At 35.7% G+C, this 14,487-nt stretch overlaps 1 protein-coding gene across 1 annotated transcript; it reads left to right on the forward strand.

The window, feature by feature from the left end:
- Positions 1-54: 54 nt before the first annotated feature.
- LOC134541801 (cyclin-dependent kinase 9) lies at positions 55-14,080 on the forward strand. Its single transcript, XM_063385493.1, has 7 exons — positions 55-298; positions 2,592-2,676; positions 3,027-3,117; positions 5,538-5,704; positions 6,722-6,840; positions 8,931-9,201; positions 13,156-14,080. The coding sequence occupies exons 1-7, from the start codon at positions 135-137 to the stop codon at positions 13,474-13,476; spliced, it is 1,218 nt and encodes a 405-aa protein (XP_063241563.1). The 5' UTR covers positions 55-134; the 3' UTR covers positions 13,477-14,080.
- Positions 14,081-14,487: the final 407 nt, after the last annotated feature.

Below are 14,487 nucleotides of genomic sequence, written 5' to 3' on the forward strand. Positions count from 1 at the left end.
TACTTTCTAGGATAATTGCTATCAGAGTGATTTGTATCTAAGTGTTGAAGTGTTGTTGAACATGCTAAAAGTTTAAATGGCTGTTGACATGTGTTGTTTGTGATTTTTGGTTACAATCTAATGGTACTTTTAAAATGTCTCAAATGGCGATACCTAACAAGAGTGACGAAATTCTAACTCAGTCAACGATCATGAACACCAAGGAAAAAGAAAAATATATCGAAGAGTTCAATTTCCCGTATTGCGATGAAGCTGTCAAGTACGAGAAAGTTGCAAAAATAGGTCAAGGCACATTTGGGTACGCATCCATTCCCATATCATTTTCCTCGTTATATTTTACTGATTTCAAATTTATACTAGTGCGTGTGTCTATTTGTTGTTCAGGGAGTTGTCTAGATCCAGATACCATAATATTGATAATGTCACCTACATTCTTACAATACAAACTCGGGAATATGGGGGTTTTGGGCAGGGAACACTGACATGTTTGTTTGGTACAAAATACGTTTCACAAGATGATCTGAATAGGCTGGAAGAGTGGGTGGAAACTAATGGCATGAAAATAAATGTGGGTAAGACAAAAGTGGTCAGTTTTACCGGGAAGAGGAAGATTGACAGGAGGGAATATCGCTGGAGGGGAGACATGTTAAGTGAGGCTACAAGTTATAAATATCTAGGGGTGGTGCTGCAAGGCAACCTGGGGTGGGGGGAGCAGGTAGACAAGGTAGTCAAGAAGAGTAGACAGGCCCTGGGCATGTTGGGACGAGTGCTTAGGGGTAGAAGCAGCATCCTACGTGATAAGGCCTATAAAACTATGGTCCTCCCCATGCTGGAGTATGCCGCAGCAGTGTGGGACCCATACACGGCAGTACTTGAGAGGGAGCTGGAGGGGGTGCAGAGGAGAGCAGCTAGATGGGTGAAGGGCAAGTGGAGGAGAATGGACAGAGAAGGGAAGGGGGAGTGCAGTACCACAGAGATGATGATAGGATTGAGATGGGAGAGCTTAAAGGACAGAATACAGAAGGAGAGACTGGTCAAGATGTACCAGGTGCTGAGTGGAGTGGGAGAATGGGGAGAGCTGGGGAGACGAGTCAAAATGGGAATGCCTAGAAGTAGGAAGGAAAATACTAGGAAGGTTTTCAAAGAGAGGAGGAGAACAGAAAGGGGAAAGAATGTGATGGTCGTGAGGACGGTAGGGGAATGGAATATGCTGGAGGAGGAGTGTGGATCAGTTCAGAAGAAGAGTGCGGGGAAAGTAGGGAGAATGCTTGCCACTGGGCACTTCTGTGCCCAATTGCAGCTATATATATATAATATAATAAACTTTTGTGTTATTTAATACAGCCCTATCTGTTCTAGTCTAAAACATGATACCAAATATCTATTACCCACAGTATCATAAGTAGGTACTGTAAAAAAAATAACAATATTGACAAATAGAATGAATAAATTTCGAAGAAATTTATAAGTTTAAGAATTTATGTACCTACAGAATATTTTGTACTATAATTCCTCCTGGTTTAGTATATTTTGCAATACCACTTTTATGTAATTTGTTTATTACAGTGTTTGTAGGGCTCATTAATATCCTTAAAAAGTCCTTAGTTTTTCTTTCAATGAATAAGTGTCCTTAAAAGTCATTAATTTTATTAAGAATCCATAATAAACACTGATAGCATGCAAGTAATGGAATAATGCTGGTATTTTTATGTTCTATGTTTCTGACTTGGCAGCAAACTATGCTGTGCAAATGCGCAATATAATTGGCGAATTTTGGGCCAAGTGATTAGATGTTATGTGTAAAAAATAGTTTGAATTCTTTTTTTAGTTTTTGTACCTCAGCTTTAAGCTAAAAATGTGTGTTTTACTGTCTTACTTTGAAATTATGAAGTAAATGTAACTAGTGATAAAATTAAATGTTAGGGCTACAAATTTCAGATAGAAACTATTGTGTAAGATTTGTGTTCCAGAGATAATTCTGGACAAAAGGGGCTTATCTGTTAGAATTGAACTACGTATAGTGAAACCCCTCAAATCCGAACTAATTGGGGCTGTAGCCTGTTCGTATTTCAATTTGTTCGAATTATCTGAAAACTATCCATAACATCGTTAAAACCTTGTAGTCAGGGAAATGTTAGCTTAACATTTGTTTTAACAATAAATATGACCTACATTTGTTATGAATTTTTTATTTCTGTAACCATTTTCCTTTTTGAAGTATAAGAGAAATTGTGATATATTACCAACTTAAAACACATTTCACATCATTATAATTAATATACATAGTGAAATAAAATGTAGTAGTTTCTGCGTAACTACCTATATCTCTTTAAACAAATATAGATACTCTATATTCTCAGCTATTATATTTACTTTTTAACATAGCCTTTCACTAAAAATAATTTTCCTTTAGTTTCATTCTAACCATAACTCAGAAAAAAATATGTTTTGTGGTAGTGAGTGTGGCTACTATATATATATATATATATATATATATATATATATATATATATATATATATATATATATATATATATATATATAAAACGACTTGTTAAATGTTTTGAATGTGTTGTCATTCCTTATTTCAGGGAAGTGTTCAAGGCTCGTGATAAGGCAAACCCCAAGAGATTTGTTGCCATGAAAAAGGTTCTTATGGACAATGAAAAGGAAGGGGTAGGTAATTTTTTTTTAATAGTTTAGCTTATACACACTCAGAATATAAGTAAATATAAAGATTCACATATTTTAATACTATATTTATTTACACTTATGTACCACATTGCTCAGGACTTGAATTTGCAATGCTGGTAAGATTTTTGAGGAAAGTACATTATTTTCTTAAATAATTATATAATTTTAACGTCAGTATGTCTTCCCGAGATATTTTTTGTTTAATGTTTTTTTTATATGATGTGTTTAATACTAAGTATATATTATTTTGAACATAGCAGGTTGTGTACTATTAATTAGCCTTATTTTTGTGTATTTGTTATATCTAAATATTTTGATTGGTTCTTTTTCAGTTCCCCATTACAGCCCTTAGAGAAATTCGCATATTGCAGCTTTTGAAACATGAGAATGTTGTGAACCTGATAGAAATTTGTCGCACTAAAGGTATGAAAAAAAAAAGGTCATTGGTAAATTTATTTTTTAAATATGAAATATTATTAAAATGTCACAGGTATGTATCTCATATTCTGCCAATAAACTAAGTTACATATTGCAGAATGTCTTCGCAGACTTTTCAGATGCAAAGTAATTTGTTGTGCAGGGATTTTAGTTGTCTGTGTAGTGCAGTTTTTAGTTTCACTTGTTTTGTGTGATGGAATTTGAAATTGGTCTGGCTGGTGTGCTGTCTAGCAATGGATGCAGTAACTGCAGAACCCAGACAGAAACTTTGAGAGAGAGAATCTCAGGGTTTTGACTGTTCATAATTGTTTCTAAGTCTCTGTAATATTAAAGTTGTGCTGGTACGCTCGAGCTCAAAATTACTCCCACCGACAGTATTGTGAGTTGTGTGATAACTATTTTATCACTTACGCCCGCTGAAATAACTTGACGTGGAAGACGCTTGAGATTTCATTATAGTAAACCTCTGCAACTCTTTTGTGGTTTATCAGCTGTCCACATCATGCAAGTAGACTGACAAATAAAATAGCCTGTACTGTACTGTATCAAAGATAGCCACAACTTTCTCGTTGCAAACCATCGTGTTTTCTGCAGTGGGAAATATGTTGCCCTTAACACCAAGACAGTCTGATGTGAAGCAGGCACAGAACTAGTTCAGATAATCAACCTGCAAGCAGATGAAATAGCAGCTCATATAGCATCCCACAAAAAAAAAATTATACTTATGAAACATTACTAAAATAGTAAGTGCCGTGGGGAAATGGGGGCAAAATCTGGGGGGCCCAAGCCTCAAGAAGGCCGGTTGAGTTCCAAAATATTTTCTTTAGTCTTATATTTACCCAAATAATATGAAAAAAGTACAATTTTATTGCTGATAAATTTAATTTGAAACCTTACTATTTAATAGATTTTCTCTAGATCACGTTTACAGTTATGGTTATAGTTACTTTTAGTCTTTAGATTTTTTTTTTTTAACTGTGGGGTTTTAAAAATTATGCATTAATTATTGGGAAGGAGGCCCGGCAAAATTATTCACCCCCGGGCTCTTAGTGGTTCTTGACGACCCTGGCTAGTGCTTACCACTTTCTAGCAATAGCTCAGAAAAAAGACAGGGAACTAGCTCATCTGTTCCTGACCAAATGCAGACAGCCTCCAGGTTTCAATGTTAAGCTGAACTTCACTCATTTGTATTACTCATTTATTTAATTTAAATTCTTGTCACTTGTACCGTCACATAAATTAAAAAATTATCTCGTCTTAATTTGCCTTCCAGAGGCTGGCGTAACTAGATAGTCGTTATATGTAATGTAAACCTCAAACTCACAATTGGCCAGTGTCTCATGATCCACTATGGAAGCTGATCCAACACATGGCAATTTCGCATCCGTGTAAAATTGTGTTTTCTTGCTGTATGTGTCTTTCTACATGAATAATACATGTGCAAATTTGTGTTTAATACACATAGAAAGAGACACTCAGAAAGAAAACACAATTTTGCACAGTATTGCAAGCATTTTGAAAACATTAAAATTTATAAACCTACTAGCTGAAGTACCCAGCGTTGCCCAGGCTAAGCACATCGTAACATAAGGAACATCTCTACAGAGTTTCAAGTCTGTAGGACATACAATTGAAAAATGGAAATTTTGATTTTAAAGTCCCATATATTGCACAATCTCGGTGTATCACGTCTATGCATCAGGAAAACTGGGATGCCAATCTTCAGCTTAATTTTGGGGGAAGGCAGGTAACCCTTAGGCAAGATGTGACAGATGTACCAAAAAATATCGCGTTAAAATTTCAAGGTAACGCCATCTATTGACGAAGTTCTAAACTAAAATATTACTAGCACCTTTAGTTTGCTAGCAGCCGCAAGCTTCACTAAGTGGATGAGTTTCGCCTAGGAGAAAGATAGATGTTGCCAGACCTTACTATATGACCGTGTGGTGGACATAGATAAATGACAAAAACTCACTGTTTATGTCTACGACCTACTTCTTATGATTTTCTATAATAAAACTGAATTCACCCCTTTTTCACTCCCTTGGAGATATGGAATGTCATGATTATAAATGTAGTCTACGTCACTGTCCGGCCCATAAACAATATGCAAAAAATCATTTTGATCCGTTGCTCTATTGTGTAAAAGGACACATGCACTTTCACATTTACAATATTAGTAGGTATTTAGTTATATTTCCACCTTTAAATTATGAAATTAATTATAAAATTTTGTTTCAATGCTTTTACTGTTCTTGTACGAAGTAGCAAGATTTTATGCTTTGTAAGGTTAAATTTTGTTTAGAGGTGCATTTTGAATTTTGACTAAAGTAAAAAGTTATATTATGCATGTTATTGAATACCATAAAAGAAATGTGTTGGCATTGCTAGAGTGCTTGTTACAGCCACCCAGTTCAACAGGTATCGGTCGACCTTCTACCTGGTGTTTGACTTCTGCGAGCACGACTTGGCGGGTTTGCTGTCAAACGTGAACGTGAAGTTCAGCCTGGGCGAGATCAAGAAAGTCATGCAACAGCTGCTGAACGGGTTGTACCACATTCACAGCAACAAGGTTAGCATACTGCTTGATGGTGAATTATTTTGGCAGTGTCAAAAATATTCTGTAGGGGCGTGAATTTGAAATTTACTATCAAATTTAATTGCATAAATATTTTTTTTATATAGATGTGCTTTGTTATGTCTACAAGATTTTCAGGTGCATAAGTTGAACAGGTTTGTTCTTTAACAACAATTTTTTTTCAGTCTCTACTTATAGCTGTCTGTATTGGTGGAATTTTGAAATATCTAGATGTTTTTATTAACTCTCTTTTATTGTTTATTTTATAATTATAAATCCTATCCACAGTTATAAATTTTAATAAGAAAAATTTGCATAAAAATTATCTCTAATTTTCTAGGGATTTGGCTGATTGAATGTAGAAACATCTAAAAAAAAAATGTTACTAAATTAATTTTTTAATTCTAAAACATTTGGATGAGCTGGGACACAAGATTGAAAGAAGGCACTGTAGAAACAGGAGGGAAAACTCAAGACTAGAGAGATAAGGAGAACAACCGAAAGAGGGGTGAAAAAAATAATGATTGTAAGAATGATAAGGGACTGTAATATTTTGAAGGAGGAGAAGGTGACAGCGAGGAATGTGATGACGTTTTCGAGGAGGGTAAAGGAAAAGTAGACAGGACTGCTTTCAACAGGACTTGTGCCCAACTGCAGCAGGGTTTTTTAAATTCAAAAACTAACTGTATTGTCAATAAAATTAAGTCACAAGTTTTTGCTCATGGAAATATAACCTTTTATAAATATGAATGAACGAGTACTATTTGTTTGTTGTACTCAGTCTTCTGAATTACTGTTTTCTTTTTTATGGTTGTAATTATCCAGCACACCTTTTAAAGTTCAGTGCTTCTAGGTTAGAGCCACACATGTGAATTAACAACTAGCTAGTATTGTTACTGAACTTTCTAGGAATCAATATTGTGGTATTGTATTGTAATTCAATGTATAGTGTTTTTACCAGAGAGCACGTGTACGTTGGAATTATGAGTTGTGTGCATTGTGTTGTGTCAGATCCTCCACCGGGACATGAAGGCGGCCAACGTACTGATCACAAAGAACGGCATCCTCAAACTGGCAGACTTCGGGTTGGCCCGAGCTTTCAGCGCCAACAAAAACGGACAGGCAAACAGGTGAGGATCGCTTCTGTAGACACTGTGCTATGAACTCTGACAAGCAAGTAGGAATAATGTATCCCTTGTATAAATACCCTATTTTACATTAACTTTTTGATTCATATGGGGAGACCTGTTGACTCAGTGCTTGAAGCTTCTTGCTGGTGAGACGAGTTCTGGGTTCTGTTCCCAGCCAGGTTAGAGGTTTTTCACGTGTTGAAAATTTTCTTTCCGGGTCCAGGACTGGGTATTGATAGAGCCAGGATTTTATGATATTTATAGGAAAGCAAATTTTGTCATTAAAAACAGTTTATTTAATCTTTATCGTCTTCAAGTATTAAAACACATGCAAGTAACTACAGCTAAAATATTTAATATTATTTAATATATGTATTTAATTTTCCTTAGTTCATGAAAAGTTATAAATATGAAAATAAAAAGTACAGCTGAACATTTTTTTAATGCAACATCTAGAGCCAAGATTTTATGGTATTATACTGTGACAAGTTTTGTTGTTAATACTTTATTTTTATAGTTTTTTGCATTGATGTATAAAATTACTTAAATATAAAAAAAAATCAATTGTGTTATTGAAACTACTATGCAAACCTGCATGGATTTTTTTTATTTACCTATGTTACTTTGGAAAAAATATATATTTATGAATTGGTGGTTTAAGTTTATTTCTGGTACCAACATATTTTCAAATTTAGATTTTACTTTCTTTCTCTGCGTTATTACTACAATACTATTAATATGAATAAAAAAATCAATACCCAATGTTAAAACCTCAAAATCACTAAACTTATATCCTTGTAATGTTTCTCTGTAGGCCTTTAGCAATGACTGTAAGGTATCACTGGTATCAGTAATATACTGTTTTTATTTACTTTACATTGGGAAAAAAAACATACATAGTAACATAGAAACTAAATATTTATTTTTAAAATTAGTAGGTACATAATATTTTAGATTTTTAATAAAAAGCTAAACCAAAGAATAAAAAATTAGTTATTTATTTTTTCAGACAAAATGAGATAATTGAGGGCAGTATTGCTGAATTTAAAGTTTTGCTCTCCATTTCGGTGTTGACTTGAATTTTGCTGTTATTTTGGTTTTATCGCTAATTACCATATAATCTTCCCTTTAGGTATTGATTGTCCCTTTACCTCCATACTGTGGAAGGCAATGTTGGGCCATAGCAGAATCTTGTTCTTTTTATTAAAATGGAACAACTAAAACTTTGAAAAAAATCACTAGGTCTAACTATATGTAATTGTAATAAATAATGAGAAAGCTGCAGAAGGTAATCCATCCAAGAGCTTAGGTATAATGATAGACAAAAATTAAGAACGGTTAAAGCGTTGAAGCATATTTCAGGGTACGGTACTTGCAAAATTTTAAACATACTTTGCCCAGTAATCCCTTTTTAACTATTGCGCAGGAATGTTAATAGGAATTAAAAAGTCTCTTCAGTATAGAAATCAGAAATGTATAGAATTCATATAGGTACTTCAGAACACATCCCTACAATATGTTTACACCCTGAATACAAGACAGCATTCCACAGAATGTTACCAACGTTCTAAATGGCTAAATATTGAACTTGGTAGGCAACCAAAAAATTCATTATTCAGTAAGCTATTGCAACAGACACCTTATTGCTGTCACCTATCTAGATATGAAAACAACTTGAGAGTTCTAGCAGATAGAAGAACAGTTTACAGAAAAGCCTTTATTTACACAGCCAGCAAACTGTGGAATGACTTAACAAAAAATTAAGTCCAAACAAAAAATTCCTTTTGAATTTATCAATTGAGAAGTGCAATGTAAATTAAATCTAAGTTAGCCAAGGTAATTTAACTATATTAGCTTATTTTGTGTGTTTATTTTTTAATTTCTTATATTTTAAAACCTCAATTATTAATATAGAAAATTTTACTTTTAGGTTAATTAAATACACTTGTTTGTTGAAAACCATCCCTTGGCTAAACTACACTTGGGTAGATACACTGGTGAGGACGCGGGCTAATAGGTAATCACCCCTAAGTGTCATGAAAGGGGAAGGCTGTCAGGTGCTGGGTACCACGGCGGTCTCGCTGCGGCAGGTACACAAACCGCGTGGTGACGCTGTGGTACCGGCCCCCGGAGCTGCTGCTGGGCGACCGCAACTACGGGCCGCCAGTGGACCTGTGGGGGGCCGGCTGCATCATGGCAGAGATGTGGACACGCAGCCCCATCATGCAGGGCAACACGGAGCAGCAGCAGCTGACGCTCATCTCGCAGCTGTGCGGCTCCATCACCCCGGATCTGTGGCCCACCGTCGAGTCCCTGGAGCTGTACACCAAGATGGAGCTGCCCCGCGGCCAGAAGAGGAAGGTATGTACCATATTCACCAGGATAAACCGCGCCCAATTTTTCGTGAAACTTTTGTCGAAAAATCACAGTGTGTGGCCCATTCGAAACTTAGCTGCGCCGCATGGCAACGCTGCATAGCACAAGTTCCGTCAAGCTTCAAAATTGTTTAACCTGCTGAATTGTGTTTATGATTGTTAATGGCAATGTGATAAAAATTTTATTTGAAACATGAGAATTTGTTGTGTGTGCTTCCACAGCATTTTCTCAATTTATTTTGTATACAATATTTGTACATAGCATTGATTTCATTCATTTTTGGTGGCTGAGATGTCAATGGCTTTTCACTTCAGTAAACAAATCATCCAGTAGCCATTTTATATTCATGTCCCTTTTTTCCCTTCTCATCATGGTAAACATGTTTTAATTCACAGTTAATCCATAAACAAAATATTTACCACCTGCTATATCTAGAGACAATGTATTTATGTAAAGAATTGTATGGATATTGATCTATTTAATAGTTCTTTGTGGCGAGAATAAAGTACCAATAAAAAATAACTCTAATGTAAACACTGGTAAGATGATGCCATTATTTTTTACAGAAAACACTAAAGGTTATTTATAATTTTTTATAATGACTTAAGTCCAGACTTCAGAATAAATGTTTAATAGAATCTAGAAACATTCAGGGGTGTCTACCAACTGCCAAAATCAGGAAAAAAAGGAAAATGACAGGGATGTGACATGACTAGGAATCAACTGGGAATACCCTCTTTTATCGCATTATCGTCGCACTCCCGTAATCGTCGCACCCATATTTTAGGGCATCAAAATTTGGATAAAAAAAAACTCTCGCGTAAACGTTGCATGATGTTTTTGGTTCCGCTATTAGATCCCGAGCCTTTTTTTTTTGGGTATTTTTTCCGTATTAAACGATGTATTTTGAAATAGAAATCTAATATTTATTCGGACATTACCACTTACTTATTTAATTAAGTTTTCTGACATGTAAATTATCTTTTGAAGACTTTTTAAACGTTATAACCTTCATCTGTTCGTCAGCGTCGTCACGGTGTATCATTTACGAAAGCCAGCGCTCGTTGCAATCATTGTTTGGTTATGTTGCTTCCCGTATAGAGGGCGCACACGTAGCCGAATATAGATTTCTCGCCAATTGCATACAACGCGCGCTCTCTATTATGTGCTAAGTTAACTACATTTAATAGTCCGCACTCTTTCGTGTTGTGTACTACGGTAGTTACACGTTCGTTCGGCTTGCATTTGGATCCCAGATGTTTTTTTTATTTAAAGTTTAAGAAAGGTTTTTGATGTATTACTTATTAATTTAAATTGTTTGGTGTGCTCTTTTATACTTCACTTTTTAAATAAACGTACTTTCCATGAATGGGTTTTGTTTGTATGAATCACTTTATCTAATAAAAAAAAAATTCTGCATAATCGTTGCACCCCTACTTTTCAAACTTGATTTTAGAATAAAATGTGCAACGATTATGTGATTGAACACGGAAAGCCATGAATTTTTGAATAATTATGTTCATGTTAATGTTTTGTTGTGCTTTCGCACTAGGGTTGAAATAGTCATTCGGTGTGTGAGCATCTACTAAATATGGGTGCCACCACGTGGTTTAAGGGCACGTGGACCCGGCTATCCCCTCTTAGGGTCGTGACGTAGCCCAAGTGCATGAGGCTCGCAACCCCCTAACTACTCAAATCTAGCCTAACCACCCGCTCTCAGTGGCGTTCAAAATTATTATTGCAGCCCTCTCTTTATTATTTAATAGTTCCCAGGAACCACCAAGGATAGTTTTCGGTGAAACCATCAGAATTAAAGCAATCATAAATATTGTCACAATTTTTAGCGCTTCAGTTTGTTCTTTCTAGTTCATCTCATTGGATATAATGTCACTCCAGTTTTGTCTTTTTATGAAATCTAAGTATAATATTACATACCTGTGCTTTTTGCATAAAGGGTTAAGTCAAAAATGGTTAAAAATTGAATTATTTACTTTTTAAATTGATAAGGGAGATTAGAGAGATTATTTTAAAACAATTAATGAGTTTCCAAAGTTCTAAAGTAGTTAATAAAGCTTAAAAAACTGACTTCAAGAAACCTGATAATTTTCAATCTTGATTTTCTCAAAACTATGATTTTGGACTTAACCCCTTTTACGCAACAAGCATAATCATTATCGAGGCTACTAATATTGCTTGTGGCTCGTACATGATTGATGTATCAGATCTTATCTTTTCAAACTTTCACAACATACATCCTTACTCCAGTGACAACTTTGTTTTTAAGCACGCTGCCGGTTAAGCTACGGACTCGCTCAAGTAGGGAATAATGTATCACTTTGGTTACGCCGATGCATATTTACAATTGCAATGTTTTCATAGTTTCAGATAATCGTAAATAATTGTACATATTTGTACGCAAAGAAAATTGTTTAAGTTTTGTTGTGTTCATTTATACTATGCTAAATATTTAGCCCTTCAAATTTTTTTCCACATGGAATGCATTTGGTATGTGGCTTCAGGAAATATATATCATAGTAAAATATATTTAGCAATGAAATTTAGCGTGAAATAGGGTAATATTGACACATATTGTGTATCAGTTGCGACATTTTGTTATTTACAACATGTAGGTACCTTAATTTTCCCCCAGCTGTCAACTATGTTTAGGGCTTCGTGACCTTGGCAAGTGGCGGATGAAAAATCCCTCGGCTTGAATGAAAATACAGCCCTCTGTGTACAATATAGTACCTGCATAGTAGTGTAATCACTGCTATTACATGTAGAATATGCAACTGGTGGCAATTATTCTTAGTGTACAGCACCAGCAAGCAGTTGTCTGTGGTTGCATGACAATCCCAGATTCTTAGAACTCAGAAATATCATTGTGTAACATATGTACATACTGTATTTATCCGCTTTTGGGTTACATATTTTATGCAGATTTTTAGTTTAAAAAATATAATATTGCATGTGTGATTGAATATGTGTGTAAATAACTAACCTATGTTGGTTTCTAAGTAAGTATAATTTGTTTAATCAAAATATCCCAGCAGTCGTTTGAAGCTCCATGAGCAGTACAAACAAGCGGGAAACAAGGGTATAAAAAATAGCAGTCATCTCTTTTGTCTATTTGTTTAGTAATGCGGGTATGTGAGGGGTTATAAAATCTAGGGGAGGGGGGAGAGAAGTGGGCTTCCTCACACCCATACGAAGTAAACATAAAAAAGAACAGAGGGGCATCACCAGTGCTGTATTTCTTACGCGTCAATAAGCTTAGACATGGAGCACAAAGACTTCACTTGTATCCATGGAACTTTAGTGAAGACAGATATATGGTGCAATCTTTATTTGAGGGCAACCATTATGGTGAAAATGTTAGATTTTCTTGCCTAAAAACAAAAGTGTGACTTATAAGCAAGGCTGATCCTTCTGTAGGCAAATATGGTACACTTCTTTGTAAACAATCTCGTTGAGTTAGGATTGTCATACAAGAGAATTTACAAGTATTTTTGTATAAAACACCAACACAAGTGCTCTTTCCTTACTCATATTTCGTCTCTCTGAGAAATAAGGCTAGACTTGGTCGTCTATGACGATTGCTTGAATTGGTAATGCGACACATCATCAGCGATGACAGGGTCATAGGTAGTTTGTCAAAGGGTAAAATGCAGTAATTTAAAACTTGTTTCTTTAAATTCACTAAACAAACGTTGACTATTTGATTTTGTTTGGTAACTGAATAAGACTCAACTTTGCATATGCCACTAGGGGATTTAACTTCTGCCTTAGAAATAGAAAAACTAAAAACATTTATCTGGGAAATTGAGAAATTGTTGTCTTGTACAACTTTTAAAGATGTTTGATTCAAGGTGTTTGTATAGTTGTAATCTGTATCATCGTCCTGAGATAAAAAGTAATGTGTGTTCATTTGTGTGGCAGGTGAAGGATCGATTAAAGCCGTACGTTCAGGACCCGTTTGCATGTGACCTTCTGGACAAGCTGTTGGTTCTGGACCCAGCGAAGCGCGCGGACGCAGACTCCGCGCTGAATCACGACTTCTTTTGGACTGATCCAATGCCCTGCGACCTCTCAAAGATGCTCGGCAAGCACACGCAGAGCATGTTCGAGTTCCTCGCGCCCCCTCGCCGCCCGGGACACATGCGGCCGCACCACCACCACCCAGGGGGCGCCGGCCCGGCCTGGGGTGCCGCCAAGCCCTCTGCCACCCTCGACAGCGGCTACCAGGACCGCGTGTTCTGATGTGCTGTCCCGGCCGTCCGCCAGCACGCACACTATGTGCAGTGAAGCGAGCCCATGTCGTTGCTTAGCTTCTCATTCCTACAAGATTGGAAGTGAATCTGATCCAAGACTGACTTCACTGAAGAGATTTCACGTGGGTTTGTATAACTCAAGATTCCGAAAAAAATGTGACTTTAGTTTTTATTGTGTTACTCAAACTGTAAAGTTATAATAGCATGTTAATGGAGTCATACTGCAATCTGTTATATCTAAGACTAACTCTATATAAATATAGAGCTCTACTACAGTGAATGAGTGTATATTGCAATTTAAAATAACACTCTCAATATAATTACATACATATGTATTTGTAATGTAGGAGTTTGTTTTCACAAACCCTACCCACAAAAAATTTTTGGCTACTGTTTTCTGCTGCAGTGATTTCCACAAAACAGTTTTATTATCTTGGAATGCACACATAAATGCACTTTCTCACAGAAAATATTTCCTTTGCCATTTTTGGAAATCTTAAACTAAGGGTCTGCAGGTTACTGAATGGTTAGACTACTCTGATATCTCAGTGTTTGTAAAAAGCATACAGAAATTATACAGCTTGAGAATTTAACACATAGTTTTTTTTTTTCTACTACATACACATTGACATGGTGACCACCGTCCAGGAAAATTAGGAATCCTTAATTAGCCAGAAACTTTTTTGCTGCCAGAATTTGGTGAGAAACCCGTGAATTTTTGAAAGCAATTAAGAATTATTAGTTTGTCTCGTAAGTTGAAAAGAGCTTAGTTCATAAACTGCTCATCATGCCTACGAAGCTGCATCACTTATGCCATTTATTTTTTTCACCGTATACCAATTTTTTGAGCGCCATTCACAGCTTAGTTGAAAAACAAAGCACCATGCCTACAAACTGTATCACTTATATGGTTATATCTTAATGGTGAACCTCCTTAGCAGATGTGAGGAATGCAACATTTTTTTGTACATATGAAGATTTTAATTCGTGGTAATAATAA

This window comes from Bacillus rossius (genome assembly GCF_032445375.1).
Source record: "Bacillus rossius redtenbacheri isolate Brsri chromosome 4 unlocalized genomic scaffold, Brsri_v3 Brsri_v3_scf4_2, whole genome shotgun sequence".
In the NCBI taxonomy this organism is placed as follows: domain Eukaryota; kingdom Metazoa; phylum Arthropoda; class Insecta; order Phasmatodea; family Bacillidae; genus Bacillus; species Bacillus rossius.